A 27,006-nucleotide genomic window follows, 5' to 3' on the forward strand; every position below is an offset into this window, starting at 1 on the left:
AACTGGACAGATGGCTTCCAGGAATGGGATATTATACAGTAACACCGGGGGACATGTCTGGTTGATGATTGGAGAGGTGAATGCTGGAAATGGGGCATTATACAGTACTACCACCAGGGGATGTGTCTGGGTGATGTGTGGAGAGGTGACTGCCGGCAATGGGGTATTATACAGTAACACCGGCAATGTGTCTGGGTGATGACCGGAGAGGTGACTGCTGGGAATGGGACATTATACAGTAACACTAGGGGACGAGTCTGGGTGATGGCTGGAGAGGTGACTGCTGGGAATGGGACATTGGTGGTCATTCCGAGTTGTTCGCTCGCAAGCTGCTTTTAGCAGCATTGCACACGCTAAGCCGCCGCCTACTGGGAGTGAATCTTAGCATAGTAAAATTGCGAACGAAAGATTCGCAATATTGCGATAAGACATCTCTGTGCAGTTTCTGAGTAGCTCGACACTTACTCGGCATCTGCGATCAGTTCAGTGCTTGTCGTTCCAGGTTTGACGTCACAAACACACCTAGCGTTCGCCCAGACACTCCTCCGTTTCTCCAGCCACTCCCGCGTTTTTCCCAGAAACGGTAGCGTTTTTCCCCGCACGCCCATAAAACGGCCTGTTTCCGCCCAGAAACACCCACTTTCTGTCAATCTCACTCCGATCGCCTGAGCGATGAAAAAGCCGTGAGTAAAAATCCAAACTTCTTAGCAAATTTACTTGGCGCAGTCGCAGTGCGGACATTGCGCATGCGCACTAAGCGGAAAATCGCTGCAATGCGATGACATTTTCCGAGCGAACAACTCGGAATGAGGGCCATTATACAGTAACACCAGGGGACGTGTCTGGGTGATGACTGGAGAGGTGACTGCCGGGGATGCGACATTATACAGTAACACCATGGGACGTGTCTGGGTGATGACTGGAGAGGTGACTGCCTGGAATGAGACATTATACAGTAACACCAGGGGATGTGTCTGGGTGATGACTGGAGAGGTGACTGCCTGGAATGAGACATTATACAGTAACACTAGGGGATGTTCTGGGTGATGACTGCTGGGAATGGGACATGGGGGGTCATTCCGAGTTGTTCGCTCCCGCCTACTGGGAGTGAATCTTAGCTTCTTAAAATTGCGAACGAAAGATTCGCAATATTGCGATAAGACATCTCTGTGCAGTTTCTGAGTAGCTCGAGACTTACTCTGCCAGTGCGATCAGTTCAGTGCTTGTCGTTCCTGGTTTGACGTCACAAACACACCCAGCGTTCGCCCAGACACTCCCCCGTTTCTCCAGCCACTCCCGCGTTTTTCCCAGAAACGGTAGCGTTTTTTCACACACGCCCATAAAACGGCCTGTTTCCGCCCAGAAACACCCACTTCCTGTCTATCTCACTCCGATTGCCTGAGCGATGAAAAGGCAGTGAGTAAAACTCCAAACTTCTTAGCAAATTTACTTGGCGCAGTCGCAGTGCGGACATTGCGCATGCGCACTTAGTGAGAAATCGCTGCAATGCGAAGAAATTTTCAGAGCGAACAACTCGGAATGAGCGCCATTATACAGTAACACTAGGGGACGTGTCTGGGTGATGACTGGAGAGGTGATTGCTTCGAATGGGGCATTATACAGTAACACCAGGAGATGTGTCTGGGTGATGACTGGAGAGGTGACTGCTGGGAATGGGATATTATACAGTAACACCAGGGGATGTGTCTGGGTGATAACTGGAGAGGTGACTGCTGGGAATGGGACATTATACAGTAACACCTGGGGACGTGTCTGGGTTATGACTGGAGAGGTGAATGCTGAGAATGGGGCATTATACAGTAACACCAGTGGATGTGTCTGGGTGATGACTGGAGAGGTGACTGCTGGGAATGGGACATTATACAGTAACACTGAGGGATGTGTCTGGGTGATGACCGGAGAGGTGACTGCTGGGAATGGGACATTATACAGTAACACCAGGGGATGTGTCTGGGTGATGACTGGAGAGGTGACTGCTGGGAATGGGGCATTATACAGTTACACCAGGGGATGTGTCTGGGTGATGACTGGAGAGGTGACTGCTGGGAATGTGACATTGTACAGTAACACTGGGGGATGTGTCTGGGTGATGTGCGGTGAGGTGACTCCTGGGAATGGGGCATGATACAGTAATACCAGGGGTCGTGGCTGGGTGATGACTGGAGAGGTGACTGCCGGGAATGGGGCATTATACAGTAACAGCGGGGAATGTGTCTTGGTGATGACCGGAGAAGTGGCTGCCGGGAATGGGGCATTATACAGTAACACTGGGGGATGTGTCTGGGTGATGACCGGAGAGGTGACTGCTGGGAATGGGACATTATACAGTAACACCAGGGGATGTGTCTGGGTGATGACTGGAGAGGTGACTGCTGGGAATGGAGTATTATACAATAACACCAGTGGATGTGTCTGGGTTATGACTGGAGAGGTGAATGCTGAGAATGGGGCATTATACAGTAACACCAGGGGATGTGTCTGGGTGATGACTGGAGAGGTGACTGCTGGGAATGTGACATTGTACAGTAACACCAGGGGACGTGTCTGGGTAATGACCGAAGAGGTGGCTGCCAGGAATGGGGCATTATACAGTAACACTTGGGGATGTGTCTGGGTGATGAATGGAGAGGTGACTGCTGGGAATGGGACATTATACAGTAATACCGGGGGATGTGTTTGGGTGATGACTGGAGAGGTGACTGCTGGGAATGGGACATTATACAGTAACACCAGGGGACGTGTCTGGGTGATGACTGTAGAGGTGACTGCTGGGAATGGGGCATTATACAATAACACCGGGGGACGTGTCTGGGTGATGACCGGAGAGGTGACTGCTGGGAATGGGACATTATACAGTAATACCGGGGGATGTGTCTGGGTGATGACTATAGAGGTGACTGCTGGGAATGGGGCATTATACAGTGACTGCTGGGAATGGGGCATTATACAGTATCACCAGGGGATGTGTCTTGGTGATGACTGGAGAGGTGACTGCTGGGAATGGGACATTATACAGTAACACCGTGGGGATGTGTCTGGGTGATGACTGGAGAGGTGACTGCTGGGAATAGGGCATTATACAGTAACACCAGGGGACGTGTTTGGGTGATGACCGGAGAGGTGACTGCTGGGAATGGGACATTATACAGTAACACCGGGGGAACGTGTCTGGGTGATGACCAGAGAGGTGACTGCCGGGAATGGGGCATTATACAGTTACACCAGGGGATGTGTCTGGGTGATGCCTGGACAGATGGCTACCGGGAATGGGACATTATACAGTAACACCGGGGTATGTGTCTGGGTGATGTGTGGAGAGGTGACTTCTGGGAATGGGTCATAATACAGTAATACCAGGGAATGTGTCTAGGTGATGACCGGAGAGGTGGCTGCTGGGAATGGGACATTATACAGTAACACTGGGGGATGTGTCTGGGTGATGACTGGATAGGTGACTGCTGGGAATGGGACATTATACAGTAATACCGTGGGATGTGTTTGGGTGATGACTGGAGAGATGACTGCTGGGAATGGGACATTATACAGTAACACCAGGGGACGAGTCTGGGTGATGACTGGAGAGGTTACTGCAGTGAATGGGACATTATACAGTAACACCAGGGGATGTGTCTGGGTGATGACTGGAGAGGTGACTGCCGGGGATGGGACATTATACAGTAACACCATGGGACGTGTCTGGGTGATGACTGGAGAGGTGACTGACTGGAATGATACATTATACAGTAACACTAGGGGGTGTGTCTGGGTGATGACTGCTGGGAATAGGACATTATACAGTAACACCGGGGGATGTGTCTGGGTGATGACTGGAGAGGTGACTACTGGGAATGGGGCATTATACAGTAACACCAGGGGATGTGTCTGGGTGATGACTGGAGAGGTGACTGCTGGGAATGGGGCATTATACAGTGACCGCTGGGAATGGGGCATTATACAGTAACACCAGGGGATGTGTCTGGGTGATGACTGGAGAGGTGACTGCTGGGAATGGGACATTATACAGTAACACCAGGGGATGTGTCTGGGTGATGACTGGAGAGGTGACTGCTGGGAATGGGGCATTATACAGTAACACTAGGGGGTGTGTCTGGGTGATGACTGCTGGGAATAGGACATTATACAGTAACACCGGGGGATGTGTCTGGGTGATGACTGGAGAGGTGACTGCCGGGAATGTGACATTTATACAGTAACACAGGGGTATTTGTCTGGATGATGACTAGAGAGGTGACTACTGGGAATGGGGCATTATACAGTAACACTGGGGAATGTGTTTGGGTGATGACCAGAGAGGTGGCTGCCGGGAATGGGGCATTATACAGTTACACCAGGGGATGTGTCTGGGTGATGACTGGAGAGGTGACTGCTGGGAATGTGACATTAGACAGTAACACCATGGGACGTGTCTGGGTAATGACCGGAGAAGTCGCTGCCGGGAATGGAATATTATACAGTAACACCAGGGGACGTGTCTGGGTGATAACTGGACAGATGGCTTCCAGGAATGGGATATTATACAGTAACACCGGGGGACATGTCTGGTTGATGATTGGAGAGGTGAATGCTGGAAATGGGGCATTATACAGTACTACCACCAGGGGATGTGTCTGGGTGATGTGTGGAGAGGTGACTGCCGGCAATGGGGTATTATACAGTAACACCGGCAATGTGTCTGGGTGATGACCGGAGAGGTGACTGCTGGGAATGGGACATTATACAGTAACACTAGGGGACGAGTCTGGGTGATGACTGGAGAGGTGACTGCTGGGAATGGGACATTGGTGGTCATTCCGAGTTGTTCGCTCGCAAGCTGCTTTTAGCAGCATTGCACACGCTAAGCCGCCGCCTACTGGGAGTGAATCTTAGCATAGTAAAATTGCGAACGAAAGATTCGCAATATTGCGATAAGACATCTCTGTGCAGTTTCTGAGTAGCTCGACACTTACTCGGCATCTGCGATCAGTTCAGTGCTTGTCGTTCCAGGTTTGACGTCACAAACACACCTAGCGTTCGCCCAGACACTCCTCCGTTTCTCCAGCCACTCCCGCGTTTTTCCCAGAAACGGTAGCGTTTTTCCCCGCACGCCCATAAAACGGCCTGTTTCCGCCCAGAAACACCCACTTTCTGTCAATCTCACTCCGATCGCCTGAGCGATGAAAAAGCCGTGAGTAAAAATCCAAACTTCTTAGCAAATTTACTTGGCGCAGTCGCAGTGCGGACATTGCGCATGCGCACTAAGCGGAAAATCGCTGCAATGCGATGACATTTTCCGAGCGAACAACTCGGAATGAGGGCCATTATACAGTAACACCAGGGGACGTGTCTGGGTGATGACTGGAGAGGTGACTGCCGGGGATGCGACATTATACAGTAACACCATGGGACGTGTCTGGGTGATGACTGGAGAGGTGACTGCCTGGAATGAGACATTATACAGTAACACCAGGGGATGTGTCTGGGTGATGACTGGAGAGGTGACTGCCTGGAATGAGACATTATACAGTAACACTAGGGGATGTTCTGGGTGATGACTGCTGGGAATGGGACATGGGGGGTCATTCCGAGTTGTTCGCTCCCGCCTACTGGGAGTGAATCTTAGCTTCTTAAAATTGCGAACGAAAGATTCGCAATATTGCGATAAGACATCTCTGTGCAGTTTCTGAGTAGCTCGAGACTTACTCTGCCAGTGCGATCAGTTCAGTGCTTGTCGTTCCTGGTTTGACGTCACAAACACACCCAGCGTTCGCCCAGACACTCCCCCGTTTCTCCAGCCACTCCCGCGTTTTTCCCAGAAACGGTAGCGTTTTTTCACACACGCCCATAAAACGGCCTGTTTCCGCCCAGAAACACCCACTTCCTGTCTATCTCACTCCGATTGCCTGAGCGATGAAAAGGCAGTGAGTAAAACTCCAAACTTCTTAGCAAATTTACTTGGCGCAGTCGCAGTGCGGACATTGCGCATGCGCACTTAGTGAGAAATCGCTGCAATGCGAAGAAATTTTCAGAGCGAACAACTCGGAATGAGCGCCATTATACAGTAACACTAGGGGACGTGTCTGGGTGATGACTGGAGAGGTGATTGCTTCGAATGGGGCATTATACAGTAACACCAGGAGATGTGTCTGGGTGATGACTGGAGAGGTGACTGCTGGGAATGGGATATTATACAGTAACACCAGGGGATGTGTCTGGGTGATGACTGGAGAGGTGACTGCTGGGAATGGGACATTATACAGTAACACCTGGGGACGTGTCTGGGTTATGACTGGAGAGGTGAATGCTGAGAATGGGGCATTATACAGTAACACCAGTGGATGTGTCTGGGTGATGACTGGAGAGGTGACTGCTGGGAATGGGACATTATACAGTAACACTGAGGGATGTGTCTGGGTGATGACTGGAGAGGTGAATGCTGAGAATGGGGCATTATACAGTAACACCAGGGGACGTGTCTGGGTGATGACTGGAGAGGTGACTGCTGGGAATGGGGCATTATACAGTAACATCGGGGGGCGTTTCTGGGTGATGACTGGAGATGTGATTGCTGGGAATGGGACATTATACAGTAACACCAGAGATGTGTCTGGGTGATGACTGGAGAGGTGACTGCTGGGAATGGGACATTATACAGTAACACCAGGGGACGTGTATGGGTGATGACTGGAGAGGTGACTGCTGGGAATGGGGCATTATACAGTAACACCGGGGGGCGTGTCTGGGTGATGACTGGAGAGGTGATTGCTGGGAATGGGACATTATACAGTAACATCGGGGGCGTGTCTGGGTGATGATTGGAGAGGTGACTGCTGGGAATGGGACATTATACAGTAACACCGGGGGATGTGTCTGGGTGATGACTGGAGAGGTGACTGCTGGGAATGGGGCATTATACAGTAACACTGGGGGATGTGTCTGGGTGATGGCTAGAGAGGTGACTGCTGGGAATGGGACATTATACAGTAACACCAGGGGATGTGTCTGGGTGATGACTGGAGAGGTGACTGCTGGGAATGGGACATTATACAGTAACACCGGGGGACGTGTCTGGGTGATGACTGGAGAGGTGACTGCTGGGAATGGGGCATTATACAGTAACACCAGGGGATGTGTCTGGGTGATGACTGGAGACGTGACTGCTGGGAATGGGGCATTATACAGTAACACTGGGGGATGTGTCTGGGTGATGACTGGAGAGGTGACTGCTGGGAATGGGACATTATACAGTAACATCAGGGGACGTGTCTGGGTGATGACTGGAGAGGTGACTGCTGGGAATGGGATATTATACAGTAACACCAGGGGATGTGTCTGGGTGATGACTGGAGAGGTGACTGCTGGGAATGGGGCATTATACAGTAACACCAGGGGATGTGTCTGGGTGATGACTGTATCACTGTGTGTGTCAGGTTCCTATAAGGTGTCAGGATGTCACTGTCTATGTCTCCATGCAGGAGGAGGAGTATATAGAGGAACACAGGGGTCTGTACAAGGACGTGATGATGGAGAATCACCGGCCCCTCACATCACTGGGTAAGAGGAGACTGTCATGTATTGTACAGGGGAGAGCAGGTATGGGGGCCCCCTATATACACACATCATCTGATAATCACATATATACACTGTACTTAGTCACTGTGTGTCTCCTACAGATGGACCCAGTAACAGAGATACCCCAGAGAGATGTCCCCGTCCTCTGTATTCCCAGGACTGTACAGAGGAGAATCACAGGATCCCACAGGAGGATCAGGTAGGTGTAAATTGTAGAGATGCTGTGTGTGTATCCAATTATTTTTGTTGCCTAAGCTTTTACTTGAATAAAAAATGAGTAATGTCTTATTTTATTGCTGTTTTATGTAGGGTGTTGACCACTTGAATACTATTAAGTCAGAAGATATAGAGGGAGAAGAAGAGACGTATGTGACTGATATAAAGGCAGAAGATATAGAGGGAGAAGAAGAGACGTATGTGACTGATATGGAGGGAGAAGAAGAGACGTATGTGACTGATATAAAGGCAGAAGATATAGAGGGAGAAGAAGAGACGTATGTGACTGATATAAAGGCAGAAGATATAGAGGGAGAAGAAGAGACGTATGTGACTGATATAAAGGCAGAAGATACAGAGGGAGAAGAAGAGACGTATATGACTGATATAAAGGCTGAAGATATGGAGGGAGAAGAAGAGACGTATGTGACTGATATAAAGGCAGAAGATACAGAGGGAAAAGAAGAGACGTATGTGACTGATATAAAGGCAGAAGATACAGAGGGAAAAGAAGAGACGTATGTGACTGATATAAAGGCAGAAGATATAGAGGGAGAAGAGGAGACGTATATAACTGTTATAAAGGCAGAAGATATAGACGGAGAAGAAGAGACGTATGTGAGGGGTGATCAGCAGTGTAAGGATGAAGAAATCCCTACAGATATCAGCACAGGTGAGTAATAATCACTTATTACAGAATACTGGGCGGAATTCATGTTTGTATGTAAAGCAAAACAAGCAAGTAACCATGTTGCCATGTAATTTTTTCTATGCAGGGTAAATACTGGCTGGTTTTTGCATGTAGCCCTTACAAATGTTAGTCATTTGTTCACCACATGCAATCTGTTACATGCATGTAAGAAACATAGCCTAAATACACCCATACCTTACACAAGACACTGCTAAAACTCTTATCCACGCTCTCATTATCTTCTGCATTAGTCTCCTAACTGGTCTTATCAAAATGAGACTCTCACCACTACAATCCATTCTGAATGCAGTGGCGAGGCTAATCTTCCTCGCTAGACGTTCATCGTCTGCCGATCCGCTCTGTCAGTCCCTTCATTAGTTGCCGGTGTTCTACCGTATCCAATATAAAATACTTACACACAAGGCTAATAACAAAACTTCACCAATCTTATCTCAAAATATTTCCCAACCCGTCCTCTTTGCTTTTCACAAGATCTACGTCTCTCATCCACATGCATTAATTGCTCTCACTTAAAATCACAGGACTTTTTCTGTGCTGCACCCACTCTGTGGAATGCCCTCCCACGCACAATAAGACTCTCCTCTAGTCTCCAAACCTTCAAGCATTCTCTGAAATCTGACCTCTTCAGACAAGCCCATCACATTCCTGACCTGCCCACATAAGCTCCCTATCTAATTACAACCTCTGTATAGTACACATAACCTCACATATTTTGTCTTTCTTTACACCCTTGGCCAGCATTGCTGGGTGACCATATCATACAGCCCACCAAGAACCTTTGCAATCTGGGGGACCCTTATGCAATAAGTAACATCTATACTTGTGTATCATTGCCTAATTCCCTATAGATTGTAAGCTTACGAGCAGGGCTCTCTTACCTCTACACCCATTGATTAGACCTCCTTGCTCAGTCGCTACATCAATCTCTGATTCTATTCCCTCATCTGTCAGTGCAAACTATCTGCCCCCAATTAGACTCCAAATAAAAGTGGTACCACCTACCTTAAAATTGGGACCAGCAACAAGGTTGGTGGTTCCTGAACTCCACTGCATTTTTAGTGTTGACAGATCCCATTAGTATTTTGGCCCCAGCCACCCCAAGATAGAATGGTGTTTAAAGTTTAGAAATTTGGACACCTGGTACATTCGGTTCCTTGGATCCTAGTAGCTAGGTACCTCCTTTGCGGAGTCTTTATGCCACTACCAGGGGAAGCTAGAGCTCCCCAACGGCAGTATGTCAGATACAATCTCTAGGCCATTGGGTACCAGTTTGCCCCTTGACAGCTTTGAATCCCATCTTGATCCAATTTGATAGTGATGAAGTCTGTGGCCTTTTACCTCTGCATAAGCCATGCTTGGCCCATCCTGTAGACCAGATGAAAGTAGAATATCTAACCTTTAAACCCTACATAAACAAAGTTGGGGAGTACTACCTGGATTTGAATCCTGAGTGGCCTACTAATGATGGTAGACCCCAATATTCGAGAAATTTAGGGGCCTGATAGTATTAAGTTTTAGTCTTAGTGAGACCGTATAAAATTGAACACAAAATCCATGACCTATGATATCTTAGACAAGTAGAAGAAACCTTTTGAAGCAAAGAAATCACCCTTAGCCAGATTAAAATCCAGGGTGTGCACAGAATGATGCTGGACCCCAAAAATGCAGATTTTTTTTGTCCTGAAAACCCCTCTATGGCAGACATTTAGAAGCTTTTTTTTCTAGTCTTAGTGGTCACCCAGGAAATTGAACCCAAAGTTACTATCCAGGGATTAGCTGGTAATTTATTACAGCTGGTAGACCCCGTCTTTCCAAAGAGCCCTTTTCTGAGGCCCTACACTTACAGGAGGGGGGGTGGAAACAAGTCTTTTGAACCTAGGTAGACAGGCACCTGTGGGACTCGTCTACAGAGGTGCACTCCCCCACATACCACCTCCACCACCGTAATTAGTAGTCACCCATGGCTTATTTGAATGTAGATGTAAACATTTAAAATACATAAAGAATCAGTGACTGACACATAATAAAGATAGGATCAGTGACTGGTAAATAATACAGACACCATCACAGTGACTGCCTGTGGCCAGAGACCCTGGCAGCCAAGGCACGTAAAGGGTTAACCCTTAAGTGCATGGCGATGTTTTAATGACAATAGGTGCTTGGCACCACTGTTAAATGTACTTACGGCGCCAGGCGCGGACTGTTTAATGGTGTGTTCTAACATGTCATATGTAGTGCTCTGTGCACAGTTGTAGGATTGCATGTTTCAAATGTATATATTTAAGATGTGGTCAAATATATCTTAAAGGGAAAAATGCAGTGTGTGTATGTGTATATATATATATATATATATATATATATGTGTGTATATATAAACTGAATAGGGGTCCCCTATCTTCTGTGACTAGGAAATGGGATGCTAATTGCCCTCTCCTAGCAGATCGGGTGAATGACAAAACCTTTTTGATGTTGGACAGGTCACGGCAGGTAATGGCAGAGAGTGTGAGTTCCTTAGACAAAGGCGTTAATCACTGGTGGTTTCCTTATTACATATGTAAAGTCAAGTGTCAGATTGGGTTTGGAACCTGTATTTATTTATGTAGCTGGTTTGAGTGATATACAAATCCTGAATGGTAGATGCAGGAAGGATGAGGAACATTTGTTTGGGCAATCAAATATAAACCGTATTTTGAAGCTATGTGATAAATGTATCATAGGCGAATTGTAAACTCCCTGGTGGTAAGGACTGGACTTTAAAGGAGACCAAACTTTGTGTGTGACAGGAAGGAGGAAATTGCTTCATGTACTTATATCCTTTTTAAAATGTAATTTATTTATATTTTGTAAGATGTCCTGATTGGATGGAAAATACTCTGGGAGGAGGGGGGGGGGGTACTACTACCCCCTGAGATGCATTCTGGTTTTACTGTATAAAAAGAGGAGGCCTGTGAGCTTCAGAGTTGTATTATACCAACTACTTTCTGCTGTTACCTCTTGCTGTATTGCTGTTTCCCCTAGCAACAGGGAAGAGTTCTCTTTAGAACTGTTTGGGCGAATAAACATCATCTGCCTCAAGAAGACCGCTTCATCTTGTGACCTGCAGGGCTAGGCGAAACCTAGATCCGTTTTCCAGCTGTCCAGGATACAGCCAGCGTCTCCAATGTCCGCCTCCAGGCAGCTACCGGCAGAGGCCTAGTCAAGTGACTATTGGGGACTCGTCAACACCTCACAGGTGTGGTAAGACAGCGTGTTGACGCATACAGAGCAGAACCATTGTTCCAGATGCCACGGAGGAGTATGGGGGTGGCAGCGTAGTACCTGCCCACTGCGTATTGGGTGGAGCCAGTAACAGGTAGTTACTGATGGTAAGCGGGAATCCCCTAATTGGCCAGGTCCCGTGTGACCTAAACTCCATACAGTGACTGAGGGCGGAACGCAAAAGGCGGTGAGGGTTTACGTACGGGACCGTCCGGTCACACTGCCATATAGTGGAGAATGGATCAGTGACATCCATATAATACAGAGAGGATCAGTTACCAACATGTAATACAGATACCAGCACAGTGACCACTATATAATATGGGGGTGTGGAGGGACATGCTATGCGTAATGACAAGCACAGTATGGGGGTGAGCAGGGACACGCTATGGGGAATGAGCAAGCACAGTATGGGGGAGCAGGGACACACTATGGGGAATGAGCAAGCACAGTATGGGGGTGAGCACAGACACGCTATGGGGAATGAGCAAGCACAGTATGGGGGGAGCAGGGACACGCTATGGGGAATGAGCAAGCACAGTATGGGGTGAGCAGGGACACGCTATGGGGAATGAGCAAGCACAGTATGGGGGTGAGCAGGGACATGCTATAGGGAATGAGCAAGCACAGTATGGGGGGGAGCAGGGACATGCTATGGGGAATGATCAAGAACAGTATGGGGGGGTGAGCAGGGACACGCTATAGGGAATGAGCAAGCACAGTATGGGAGTGAGCAGGGACATGCTATGGGGAATGAGCAAGCACAGTATGGGAGTGAGCAGGGACACGCTGTAGGGAATGAACAATCACAGTATGGGTGGAGCAGGGACACGCTATGGGGAATGAGCAAGCACAGTATGGGGTGGTGAGCAGGGACATGCTATGGGGAATGAGCAAGCACAGTATGGGGGAGCAGGGACATGCTATGGGGAATGAGCAAGCACAGTATGGGGGGGAGCAGGGACATGCTATGGGGAATGATCAAGAACAGTATGGGGGGGGTGAGCAGGGACACGCTATAGGGAATGAGCAAGCACAGTATGGGAGTGAGCAGGGACATGCTATGGGGAATGAGCAAGCACAGTATGGGAGTGAGCAGGGACACGCTGTAGGGAATGAACAATCACAGTATGGGTGGAGCAGGGACACGCTATGGGGAATGAGCAAGCACAGTATGGGGGGAGCAGGGACACTATGGGGAATGAGCAAGCACAGTATGGGGGAGCAGGGACACGCTATGGGGAATGAGCAAGCACAGTATGGGGTGAGCAGGGACATGCTATAGGGAATGAGCAAGCACAGTATGGGGGTGAGCAGGGACACGCTATGGGGAATGAGCAAGCACAGTATGGGGTGAGCAGGGCCACACTATGGGGAATGAGCAAGCACAGTATGGGGGGAGCAGGGACACGCTATGGGGAATGAGCAAGCACAGTATGGGGTGAGCAGGGACACGCTATGGAGAATGAGCAAGCACCGTATGGGGGTGAGCAGGGACACGCTATGGGGAATGAGCAAGCACAGTATGGGGTGAGCAGGGACACGCTATGGGGAATGAGCAAGCACAGTATGGGGGGAGCAGGGACACGCTATGGGGAATGTACAAGCACAGTATGGGGGTGAGCACAGACACGCTATGGGGAATGAGCAAGCACAGTATGGGGGGAGCAGGGACACGCTATGGGGAATGAGCAAGCACAGTATGGTGGTGAGCAGGGACACGCTATGGGGAATGAGCAAGCACAGTATGGGGGGAGCAGGGACATGCTATGGGGAATGAGCAAGCACAGTATGGTGGTGAGCAGGGACACGCTATGGGGAATGAGCAAGCACAGTATGGGGTGAGCAGGGACACGCTATGGAGAATGAGCAAGCACAGTATGGGGGTGAGCAGGGACACGCTATGGGGAATGAGCAAGCACAGTATGGGGTGAGCAGGGACACGCTATGGGGAATGAGCAAGCACAGTATGGGGGTGAGCACAGACACGCTATGGGGAATGAGCAAGCACAGTATGGGGTGAGCAGGGACACGCTATGGGGAATGAACAAGCACAGTATGGGTGGAGCAGGGACACGCTATGGGGAATGAGCAAGCACAGAATGGGGGTGAGCATAGACACGCTATGGGGAATGAGCAAGCACAGTATGGGGGGAGCAGGGACACGCTATGGGGAATGAGCAAGCACAGTATGGTGGTGAGCAGGGACACGCTATGGGGAATGAGCAAGCTCAGTATGGGGGGAGCAGGGACACGCTATGGGGAATGAGCAAGCACAGTATGGGGTGGTGAGCAGGGACATGCTATGGGGAATGAGCAAGCACAGTATGGGGGAGCAGGGACATGCTATGGGGAATGAGCAAGCACAGTATGGGGGGGAGCAGGGACATGCTATGGGGAATGATCAAGAACAGTATGGGGGGGTGAGCAGGGACACGCTATAGGGAATGAGCAAGCACAGTATGGGAGTGAGCAGGGACATGCTATGGGGAATGAGCAAGCACAGTATGGGAGTGAGCAGGGACACGCTTTAGGGAATGAACAATCACAGTATGGGTGGAGCAGGGACACGCTATGGGGAATGAGCAAGCACAGTATGGGGGGAGCAGGGACACACTATGGGGAATGAGCAAGCACAGTATGGGGTGCAGGGACACGCTATGGGGAATGAGCAAGCACAGTATAGGGGTGAGCAGGGACATGCTATAGGGAATGAGCAAGCACAGTATGGGGGTGAGCAGGGACACGCTATGGGGAATGAGCAAGCACAGTATGGGGTGAGCAGGGCCACACTATGGGGAATGAGCAAGCACAGTATGGGGGGAGCAGGGACACGCTATTGGGAATGAGCAAGCACAGTATGGGGTGAGCAGGGACACGCTATGGAGAATGAGCAAGCGCAGTATGGGGGTGAGCAGGGACACGCTATGGGGAATGAGCAAGCACAGTATGGGGTGAGCAGGGACACGCTATGGGGAATGAGCAAGCACAGTATGGGGGGAGCAGGGACATGCTATGGGGAATGAGCAAGCACAGTATGGTGGTGAGCAGGGACACGCTATGGGGAATGAGCAAGCACAGTATGGTGGTGAGCAGGGACACGCTATGGGGAATGAGCAAGCACAGTATGGGGTGAGCAGGGACACGCTATGGGGAATGAGCAAGCACAGTATGGGGGGGAGCAGGGACACGCTATGGAGAATGTACAAGTACAGTATGGGGTGAGCAGGGACACGCTATAGGGAATGAGCAAGCACAGTATGGGGTGAGCAGGGACACGCTATGGGGAATGAGCAAGCACAGTATGGGGGTGAGCAGGGACACGCTATGGAGAATGAGCAAGCACAGTATGGGGGGAGCAGGGACATGCTATGGGGAATGAGCAAGCACAGTATGGGGGGGAGCAGGGACACGCTATGGGGAATGAGCAAGCACAGTATGGGGGGGGAGCAGGGACACGCTATGGGGAATGAGCAAGCACAGTATGGGGGGAGCAGGGACATGCTATGGGGAATGAGCAAGCACAGTATGGGGGGGAGCAGGGACACGCTATGGGGAATGAGAAAGCACAGTATGGTGGTAGCAGGGACACACTATGGGGAATGTACAAGCACAGTATGGGGGGGGAGCAGGGACACACTATGGGGAATGAACAAGCACAGTATGGGGGGGTGAGCAGGGACACGCTATAGGGAATGAGCAAGCACAGTATGGTGGTGAGCAGGGACACGCTATGGGGAATGAGCAAACACAGTATGGGGTGAGCAGGGACACGCTATAGGGAATGAGCAAGCACAGTATGGGGTGAGCAGGGACACGCTATGGGGAATGAGCAAGCACAGTATGGTGGTGAGCAGGGACACGCTATGGGGAATGAGCAAGCACAGTATGGGGTGAGCAGGGACACGCTATGGGGAATGAATAAGCACAGTATGGTGGGTGAGCAGGGACACGCTATGGGGAATAAATAAGCACAGTATGGGGGGAGCAGGGACACACTATGGGGAATGAACAAGCACAGTATGGGGGTGCAGGGACACGCTATGGGGAATGAGCAAGCACAGTATGGGGGAGCAGGGACACACTATGGGGAATGAACAAGCACAGTATGGGGGGGGAGCAGGGACACGCTATGGGGAATGAGCAAGCACAGTGTGGGGGTGAGCACAGACACGCTATGGGGAATGAGCAAGCCCAGTATGGGGGGAGCAGGGACACGCTATGGGGAATGAGCAAGCACAGTATGGTGGTGAGCAGGGACACGCTATGGGGAATGAGCAAGCACAGTATGGGGGGAGCAGGGACACGCTATGGGGAATGAGCAAGCACAGTATGGGGTGGTGAGCAGGGACATGCTATGGGGAATGAGCAAGCACAGTATGGGGGAGCAGGGACATGCTATGGGGAATGAGCAAGCAGTATGGGGGGGGAGCAGGGACATGCTATGGGGAATGATCAAGCACAGTATGGGGGGGTGAGCAGGGACACGCTATAGGGAATGAGCAAGCACAGTATGGGAGTGAGCAGGGACATGCTATGGGGAATGAGCAAGCACAGTATGGGAGTGAGCAGGGACACGCTATGGGGAATGAGCAAGCACAGTATGGGAGTGAGCAGGGACACGCTGTAGGGAATGAACAATCACAGTATGGGTGGAGCAGGGACACGCTATGGGGAATGAGCAAGCACAGTATGGGGGTGAGCAGGGACATGCTATAGGGAATGAGCAAGCACAGTATGGGGGTGAGCAGGGACACGCTATGGGGAATGAGCAAGCACAGTATGGGGGGAGCAGGGACACACTATGGGGAATGAGCAAGCACAGTATGGGGTGAGCAGGGCCACGCTATGGGGAATGAGCAAGCACAGTATGGGGGGAGCAGGGACACGCTATGGGGAATGAGCAAGCACAGTATGGGGGGAGCAGGGACACGCTATGGGGAATGAGCAAGCACAGTATGGGGGTGAGCAGGGACATGCTATAGGGAATGAGCAAGCACAGTATGGGGGTGAGCAGGGACACGCTATGGGGAATGAGCAAGCACAGTATGGGGTGAGCAGGGCCACGCTATGGGGAATGAGCAAGCACAGTATGGGGGGAGCAGGGACACGCTATGGGGAATGAGCAAGCACAGTATGGGGTGAGCAGGGACACGCTATGGAGAATGAGCAAGCACAGTATGGGGGTGAGCAGGGACACGCTATGGGGAATGAGCAAGCACAGTATGGGGTGAGCAGGGACACGCTATGGGGAATGAGCAAGCACAGTATGGGGGGAGCAGGGACACGCTATGGGGAATGAGCAAGCACAGTATGGTGGTGAGCAGGGACACGCTATGGGGAATGAGCAAGCACAGTATGGTGGTGAGCAGGGACACGCTATGGGGAATGAGCAAGCACAGTATGGGGTGAGCAGGGACACGCTATGGGGAATGAGCAAGCACAGTATGGGGGGAGCAGGGACACGCTATGGGGAATGAGCAAGCACAGTATGGTGGTGAGCAGGGACACGCTATGGGGAATGAGCAAGCACAGTATGGTGGTGAGCAGGGACACGCTATGGGGAATGAGCAAGCACAGTATGGGGTGAGCAGGGACACGCTATGGGGAATGAGCAAGCACAGTATGGGGGGGAGCAGGGACACGCTATGGAGAATGTACAAGTACAGTATGGGGTGAGCAGGGACACGCTATGGGGAATGAGCAAGCACAGTATGGGGTGAGCAGGGACACGCTATGGGGAATGAGCAAGCACAGTATGGGGGTGAGCAGGGCCACGCTATGGGGAATGAGCAAGCACAGTATGGGGGGAGCAGGGACACGCTATGGGGAATGAGCAAGCACAGTATGGGGTGAGCAGGGACACGCTATGGAGAATGAGCAAGCACAGTATGGGGGTGAGCAGGGACACGCTATGGGGAATGAGCAAGCACAGTATGGCGTGAGCAGGGACACGCTATGGGGAATGAGCAAGCACAGTATGGGGGGAGCAGGGACACGCTATGGGGAATGAGCAAGCACAGTATGGTGGTGAGCAGGGACACGCTATGGGGAATGAGCAAGCACAGTATGGTGGTGAGCAGGGACACGCTATGGGGAATGAGCAAGCACAGTATGGGGTGAGCAGGGACACGCTATGGGGAATGAGCAAGCACAGTATGGGGGGAGCAGGGACACGCTATGGGGAATGAGCAAGCACAGTATGGTGGTGAGCAGGGACACGCTATGGGGAATGAGCAAGCACAGTATGGTGGTGAGCAGGGACACGCTATGGGGAATGAGCAAGCACAGTATGGGGTGAGCAGGGACACGCTATGGGGAATGAGCAAGCACAGTATGGTGGTGAGCAGGGACACGCTATGGGGAATGAGCAAGCACAGTATGGGGTGAGCAGGGACACGCTATGGGGAATGAGCAAGCACAGTATGGGGTGAGCAGGGACATGCTATGGGGAATGAGCAAGCACAGTATGGGGGTGAGCAGGGACACGCTATGGGGAATGAATAAGCACAGTATGGTGGGTGAGCAGGGACACGCTATGGGGAATAAATAAGCACAGTATGGGGGGAGCAGGGACACACTATGGGGAATGAACAAGCACAGTATGGGGGAGCAGGGACACGCTATGGGGAATGAGCAAGCACAGTATGGGGGAGCAGGGACACACTATGGGGAATGAACAAGCACAGTATGGGGTGAGCAGGGACACGCTATGGGGAATGAGCAAGCACAGTATGGGGGAGCAGGGACACACTATGGGGAATGAACAAGCACAGTATGGGGGGAGCAGGGACATGCTATGGGGAATGAGCAAGCACAGTATGGGGGAGCAGGGACATGCTATGGGGAATGAGCAAGCACAGTATGGGGTGAGCAGGGACACGCTATGGGGAATGAGAAAGCACAGTATGGGGGGAGTAGGGACATGCTATGGGGAATGAGCAAGCACAGTATGGGGGGAGCAGGGACACGCTATGGGGAATGTGCAAGCAAAGTATGGTGGTGAGCAGGGACACGCTATGGGGAATGAGCAAGCACAGTATGGGGGGAGCAGGGACACGCTATGGGGAATGAGCAAGCACAGTATGGGTGGAGCAGGGACACGCTATGGGGAATGAGCAAGCACAGTATTGGGGGGGGGGGCAGGGACACGCTATAGGGAATGAGCAAGCACAGTATGGTGGTGAGCAGGGACACGCTATGGGGAATGAGCAAGCACAGTATGGGGGGAGCAGGGACGCTATGGGGAATGAGCAAGCACAGTATGGGGGTGAGCAGGGACATGCTATAGGGAATGAACAAGCACAGTATGGGGGGGGAGCAGGGACACACTATGGGGAATGAGCAAGCACAGTATGGGGGTGAGCAGGGACACAGTATGGGGGTGAGCAGGGACACACTATGGGGAATGATCAAACAGAGTTTTGGGGAGCAGGGACACGCTATGGGGAATGATCAAACAGAGTATGGGGGGAGCAGGGACACGCTATGGGGAATGAGCAAGCACAGTATGGGGGGGGGGGTGAGGAGGGACATGCTATGGGGAATGATCAAGCACAGTATGGGGGGAGCAGGGACACGCTATGGGGAATGAGCAAGCACAGTATGGGGGGGTGAGGAGGGACATGCTATGGGGAATGAGCAAGCACAGTATGGGGGGAGCAGGGACATGCTATGGGGAATGAGCAAGCACAGTATGGGGGGAGCAGGGACACGCTATGGGGAATGAGCAAGCACAGTATGGGGGGGTGAGGAGGGACACGCTATGGGGAATGATCAAGCACAGTATGGGGGGAGCAGGGACACGCTATGGGGAATGAGCAAGCACAGTATGGGGGGGTGAGGAGGGACATGCTATGGGGAACGAGCTAGCACAGTATGGGGGGAGCAGGGACACACTATGGGGAATGAGCAAGCACAGTATGGGGGGGTGAGGAGGGACACACTATGGGGAATGAGCAAGCACAGTATGGGGGGAGCAGGGACACGCTATAGGGAATGAACAAGCACAGTATGGGGGGAGCATGGACATGCTATGGGGAATTAATAAGCACAGTATGGGGGGGTGAGGAGGGACATGCTATGGGGAATGAACAAGCACAGTATGGGGGAGCAGGGGCATTTTATGGGGAATGAGCAAGCACAGTATGGGGGGTGAGGAGGGACACGTTATGGGGAATGAGCAAGCACAGTATGGGGGTGAGCAGGGACACGCTATGGGGAATGATCGAGCACAGTATGGGGGGTGAGCAGGGACACGCTATGGGGAATGAATAAGCACAGTATGGGGGGTGAGCAGGGACACGCTATGGGGAATGAATAAGCACAGTATGGGGTGAGCAGGGACACGCTATGGGGAATGAGCAAGCACAGTATGGGGGGAGCAGGGACATGCTATGGGGAATGAGCAAGCACAGTATGGTGGTGAGCAGGGACACGCTATGGGGAATGAGCAAGCACAGTATGGTGGTGAGCAGGGACACGCTATGGGGAATGAGCAAGCACAGTATGGGGTGAGCAGGGACACGCTATGGGGAATGAGCAAGCACAGTATGGGGGGGAGCAGGGACACGCTATGGAGAATGTACAAGTACAGTATGGGGTGAGCAGGGACACGCTATAGGGAATGAGCAAGCACAGTATGGGGTGAGCAGGGACACGCTATGGGGAATGAGCAAGCACAGTATGGGGGTGAGCAGTGACACGCTATGGAGAATGAGCAAGCACAGTATGGGGGGAGCAGGGACATGCTATGGGGAATGAGCAAGCACAGTATGGGGGGGAGCAGGGACACGCTATGGGGAATGAGCAAGCACAGTATGGGGGGGGAGCAGGGACACGCTATGGGGAATGAGCAAGCACAGTATGGGGGGAGCAGGGACATGCTATGGGGAATGAGCAAGCACAGTATGGGGGGGAGCAGGGACACGCTATGGGGAATGAGAAAGCACAGTATGGTGGTAGCAGGGACACACTATGGGGAATGTACAAGCACAGTATGGGGGGGGAGCAGGGACACACTATGGGGAATGAACAAGCACAGTATGGGGGGGTGAGCAGGGACACGCTATAGGGAATGAGCAAGCACAGTATGGTGGTGAGCAGGGACACGCTATGGGGAATGAGCAAACACAGTATGGGGTGAGCAGGGACACGCTATAGGGAATGAGCAAGCACAGTATGGGGTGAGCAGGGACACGCTATGGGGAATGAGCAAGCACAGTATGGTGGTGAGCAGGGACACGCTATGGGGAATGAGCAAGCACAGTATGGGGGTGAGCAGGGACACGCTATGGGGAATGAATAAGCACAGTATGGTGGGTGAGCAGGGACACGCTATGGGGAATAAATAAGCACAGTATGGGGGGAGCAGGGACACACTATGGGGAATGAACAAGCACAGTATGGGGGTGCAGGGACACGCTATGGGGAATGAGCAAGCACAGTATGGGGGAGCAGGGACACACTATGGGGAATGAACAAGCACAGTATGGGGGGGGAGCAGGGACACGCTATGGGGAATGAGCAAGCACAGTGTGGGGGTGAGCACAGACACGCTATGGGGAATGAGCAAGCCCAGTATGGGGGGAGCAGGGACACGCTATGGGGAATGAGCAAGCACAGTATGGTGGTGAGCAGGGACACGCTATGGGGAATGAGCAAGCACAGTATGGGGGGAGCAGGGACACGCTATGGGGAATGAGCAAGCACAGTATGGGGTGGTGAGCAGGGACATGCTATGGGGAATGAGCAAGCACAGTATGGGGGAGCAGGGACATGCTATGGGGAATGAGCAAGCAGTATGGGGGGGGAGCAGGGACATGCTATGGGGAATGATCAAGCACAGTATGGGGGGGTGAGCAGGGACACGCTATAGGGAATGAGCAAGCACAGTATGGGAGTGAGCAGGGACATGCTATGGGGAATGAGCAAGCACAGTATGGGAGTGAGCAGGGACACGCTATGGGGAATGAGCAAGCACAGTATGGGAGTGAGCAGGGACACGCTGTAGGGAATGAACAATCACAGTATGGGTGGAGCAGGGACACGCTATGGGGAATGAGCAAGCACAGTATGGGGGTGAGCAGGGACATGCTATAGGGAATGAGCAAGCACAGTATGGGGGTGAGCAGGGACACGCTATGGGGAATGAGCAAGCACAGTATGGGGGGAGCAGGGACACACTATGGGGAATGAGCAAGCACAGTATGGGGTGAGCAGGGCCACGCTATGGGGAATGAGCAAGCACAGTATGGGGGGAGCAGGGACACGCTATGGGGAATGAGCAAGCACAGTATGGGGGGAGCAGGGACACGCTATGGGGAATGAGCAAGCACAGTATGGGGGTGAGCAGGGACATGCTATAGGGAATGAGCAAGCACAGTATGGGGGTGAGCAGGGACACGCTATGGGGAATGAGCAAGCACAGTATGGGGTGAGCAGGGCCACGCTATGGGGAATGAGCAAGCACAGTATGGGGGGAGCAGGGACACGCTATGGGGAATGAGCAAGCACAGTATGGGGTGAGCAGGGACACGCTATGGAGAATGAGCAAGCACAGTATGGGGGTGAGCAGGGACACGCTATGGGGAATGAGCAAGCACAGTATGGGGTGAGCAGGGACACGCTATGGGGAATGAGCAAGCACAGTATGGGGGGAGCAGGGACACGCTATGGGGAATGAGCAAGCACAGTATGGTGGTGAGCAGGGACACGCTATGGGGAATGAGCAAGCACAGTATGGTGGTGAGCAGGGACACGCTATGGGGAATGAGCAAGCACAGTATGGGGTGAGCAGGGACACGCTATGGGGAATGAGCAAGCACAGTATGGGGGGAGCAGGGACACGCTATGGGGAATGAGCAAGCACAGTATGGTGGTGAGCAGGGACACGCTATGGGGAATGAGCAAGCACAGTATGGTGGTGAGCAGGGACACGCTATGGGGAATGAGCAAGCACAGTATGGGGTGAGCAGGGACACGCTATGGGGAATGAGCAAGCACAGTATGGGGGGGAGCAGGGACACGCTATGGAGAATGTACAAGTACAGTATGGGGTGAGCAGGGACACGCTATGGGGAATGAGCAAGCACAGTATGGGGTGAGCAGGGACACGCTATGGGGAATGAGCAAGCACAGTATGGGGGTGAGCAGGGCCACGCTATGGGGAATGAGCAAGCACAGTATGGGGGGAGCAGGGACACGCTATGGGGAATGAGCAAGCACAGTATGGGGTGAGCAGGGACACGCTATGGAGAATGAGCAAGCACAGTATGGGGGTGAGCAGGGACACGCTATGGGGAATGAGCAAGCACAGTATGGCGTGAGCAGGGACACGCTATGGGGAATGAGCAAGCACAGTATGGGGGGAGCAGGGACACGCTATGGGGAATGAGCAAGCACAGTATGGTGGTGAGCAGGGACACGCTATGGGGAATGAGCAAGCACAGTATGGTGGTGAGCAGGGACACGCTATGGGGAATGAGCAAGCACAGTATGGGGTGAGCAGGGACACGCTATGGGGAATGAGCAAGCACAGTATGGGGGGAGCAGGGACACGCTATGGGGAATGAGCAAGCACAGTATGGTGGTGAGCAGGGACACGCTATGGGGAATGAGCAAGCACAGTATGGGGTGAGCAGGGACACGCTATGGGGAATGAGCAAGCACAGTATGGGGGGAGCAGGGACACGCTATGGGGAATGAGCAAGCACAGTATGGTGGTGAGCAGGGACACGCTATGGGGAATGAGCAAGCACAGTATGGTGGTGAGCAGGGACACGCTATGGGGAATGAGCAAGCACAGTATGGGGTGAGCAGGGACACGCTATGGGGAATGAGCAAGCACAGTATGGGGGGGAGCAGGGACACGCTATGGAGAATGTACAAGTACAGTATGGGGTGAGCAGGGACACGCTATGGGGAATGAGCAAGCACAGTATGGGGTGAGCAGGGACACGCTATGGGGAATGAGCAAGCACAGTATGGGGGTGAGCAGGGCCACGCTATGGGGAATGAGCAAGCACAGTATGGGGGGAGCAGGGACACGCTATGGGGAATGAGCAAGCACAGTATGGGGTGAGCAGGGACACGCTATGGAGAATGAGCAAGCACAGTATGGGGGTGAGCAGGGACACGCTATGGGGAATGAGCAAGCACAGTATGGCGTGAGCAGGGACACGCTATGGGGAATGAGCAAGCACAGTATGGGGGGAGCAGGGACACGCTATGGGGAATGAGCAAGCACAGTATGGTGGTGAGCAGGGACACGCTATGGGGAATGAGCAAGCACAGTATGGTGGTGAGCAGGGACATGCTATGGGGAATGAGCAAGCACAGTATGGGGTGAGCAGGGACACGCTATGGGGAATGAGCAAGCACAGTATGGGGGGAGCAGGGACACGCTATGGGGAATGAGCAAGCACAGTATGGTGGTGAGCAGGGACACGCTATGGGGAATGAGCAAGCACAGTATGGTGGTGAGCAGGGACACGCTATGGGGAATGAGCAAGCACAGTATGGGGTGAGCAGGGACACGCTATGGGGAATGAGCAAGCACAGTATGGTGGTGAGCAGGGACACGCTATGGGGAATGAGCAAGCACAGTATGGGGTGAGCAGGGACACGCTATGGGGAATGAGCAAGCACAGTATGGGGTGAGCAGGGACATGCTATGGGGAATGAGCAAGCACAGTATGGGGGTGAGCAGGGACACGCTATGGGGAATGAATAAGCACAGTATGGTGGGTGAGCAGGGACACGCTATGGGGAATAAATAAGCACAGTATGGGGGGAGCAGGGACACACTATGGGGAATGAACAAGCACAGTATGGGGGAGCAGGGACACGCTATGGGGAATGAGCAAGCACAGTATGGGGGAGCAGGGACACACTATGGGGAATGAACAAGCACAGTATGGGGTGAGCAGGGACACGCTATGGGGAATGAGCAAGCACAGTATGGGGGAGCAGGGACACCATATGGGGAATGAACAAGCACAGTATGGGGGGAGCAGGGACATGCTATGGGGAATGAGCAAGCACAGTATGGGGGGAGCAGGGACATGCTATGGGGAATGAGCAAGCACAGTATGGGGTGAGCAGGGACACGCTATGGGGAATGAGAAAGCACAGTATGGGGGGAGTAGGGACATGCTATGGGGAATGAGCAAGCACAGTATGGGGGGAGCAGGGACACGCTATGGGGAATGTGCAAGCACAGTATGGTGGTGAGCAGGGACACGCTATGGGGAATGAGCAAGCACAGTATGGGGGGAGCAGGGACACGCTATGGGGAATGAGCAAGCACAGTATGGGTGGAGCAGGGACACGCTATGGGGAATGAGCAAGCACAGTATTGGGGGGGGGGGCAGGGACACGCTATAGGGAATGAGCAAGCACAGTATGGTGGTGAGCAGGGACACGCTATGGGGAATGAGCAAGCACAGTATGGGGGGAGCAGGGACGCTATGGGGAATGAGCAAGCACAGTATGGGGGTGAGCAGGGACATGCTATAGGGAATGAACAAGCACAGTATGGGGGGGGAGCAGGGACACACTATGGGGAATGAGCAAGCACAGTATGGGGGTGAGCAGGGACACAGTATGGGGGTGAGCAGGGACACACTATGGGGAATGATCAAACAGAGTTTTGGGGAGCAGGGACACGCTATGGGGAATGAGCAAGCACAGTATGGGGGGGGGTGAGGAGGGACATGCTATGGGGAATGATCAAGCACAGTATGGGGGGAGCAGGGACACGCTATGGGGAATGAGCAAGCACAGTATGGGGGGGGGTGAGGAGGGACATGCTATGGGGAATGATCAAGCACAGTATGGGGGGAGCAGGGACACGCTATGGGGAATGAGCAAGCACAGTATGGGGGGGTGAGGAGGGACATGCTATGGGGAATGAGCAAGCACAGTATGGGGGGAGCAGGGACATGCTATGGGGAATGAGCAAGCACAGTATGGGGGGAGCAGGGACACGCTATGGGGAATGAGCAAGCACAGTATGGGGGGGTGAGGAGGGACACGCTATGGGGAATGATCAAGCACAGTATGGGGGGAGCAGGGACACGCTATGGGGAATGAGCAAGCACAGTATGGGGGGGTGAGGAGGGACATGCTATGGGGAACGAGCTAGCACAGTATGGGGGGAGCAGGGACACACTATGGGGAATGAGCAAGCACAGTATGGGGGGGTGAGGAGGGACACACTATGGGGAATGAGCAAGCACAGTATGGGGGGAGCAGGGACACGCTATAGGGAATGAACAAGCACAGTATGGGGGGAGCATGGACATGCTATGGGGAATTAATAAGCACAGTATGGGGGGGTGAGGAGGGACATGCTATGGGGAATGAACAAGCACAGTATGGGGGAGCAGGGGCATTTTATGGGGAATGAGCAAGCACAGTATGGGGGGTGAGGAGGGACACGTTATGGGGAATGAGCAAGCACAGTATGGGGGTGAGCAGGGACACGCTATGGGGAATGATCGAGCACAGTATGGGGGGTGAGCAGGGACACGCTATGGGGAATGAATAAGCACAGTATGGGGGGTGAGCAGGGACACGCTATGGGGAATGAATAAGCACAGTATGGGGGGAGCAGGGACATGCTATGGGGAATGAGCAAGAACAGTATGGGGGGGAGCAGGGACACACTATGGGGAATGAACATGCACAGTATGGGGGGAGCAGGGACACGCTATGGGGAATGAACAAGCACAGTATGGGGGGAGCAGGGACACGCTATGGGGAATGAACAAGCACAGTATGGGGGGAGCAGGGACATGCTATGGGGAATGAACAATCACAGTATGGGGGGAGCAGGGACACACTATGGGGAATGAACAAGTACAGTATGGGGGAGCAGGGACATGCTATGGGGAATGAGCAAGCACAGTATGGGGGGAGGGACACACTATGAGGAATGAGCAAGCACAGTATGGGGGAGCAGGGACATGCTATGGGGAATGAGCAAGCACAGTATGGGGGGGTGAGGAGGGACACGTTATGGGGAATGAACAAGCACAGTATGGGGTGAGCAGGGACATGCTATGGGGAATGAACAAGCACAGTATGGGGGGGAGCAGGGACATGCTATGGGGAATGAGCAAGCACAGTATGGGGGGGTTAGGAGGGACACGTTATGGGGAATGAACAATCACAGTATGGGGGGAGCAGGGAGATGCTATGGGGAAATGAACAAGCACAGTATGGGG

General features: G+C 52.5%; 1 protein-coding gene across 1 annotated transcript in view; it reads left to right on the forward strand.

The window, feature by feature from the left end:
* The window catches only part of LOC134984191 (oocyte zinc finger protein XlCOF6-like), a 454,419-nt gene that overhangs the window by 400,328 nt on the left and 27,085 nt on the right, over positions 1-27,006 (forward strand). The window contains exons 2-4 of the mRNA XM_063949820.1: positions 7,494-7,572; positions 7,692-7,789; positions 7,900-8,479. Of these exons, the coding sequence (XP_063805890.1) occupies positions 7,539-7,572; positions 7,692-7,789; positions 7,900-8,479 (712 nt within the window). The 5' untranslated portion in view covers positions 7,494-7,538. The remainder of the gene's footprint in view (positions 1-7,493; positions 7,573-7,691; positions 7,790-7,899; positions 8,480-27,006) is intronic.

Source organism: Pseudophryne corroboree (genome assembly GCF_028390025.1).
Source record: "Pseudophryne corroboree isolate aPseCor3 chromosome 3 unlocalized genomic scaffold, aPseCor3.hap2 SUPER_3_unloc_4, whole genome shotgun sequence".
NCBI lineage: Eukaryota > Metazoa > Chordata > Amphibia > Anura > Myobatrachidae > Pseudophryne > Pseudophryne corroboree.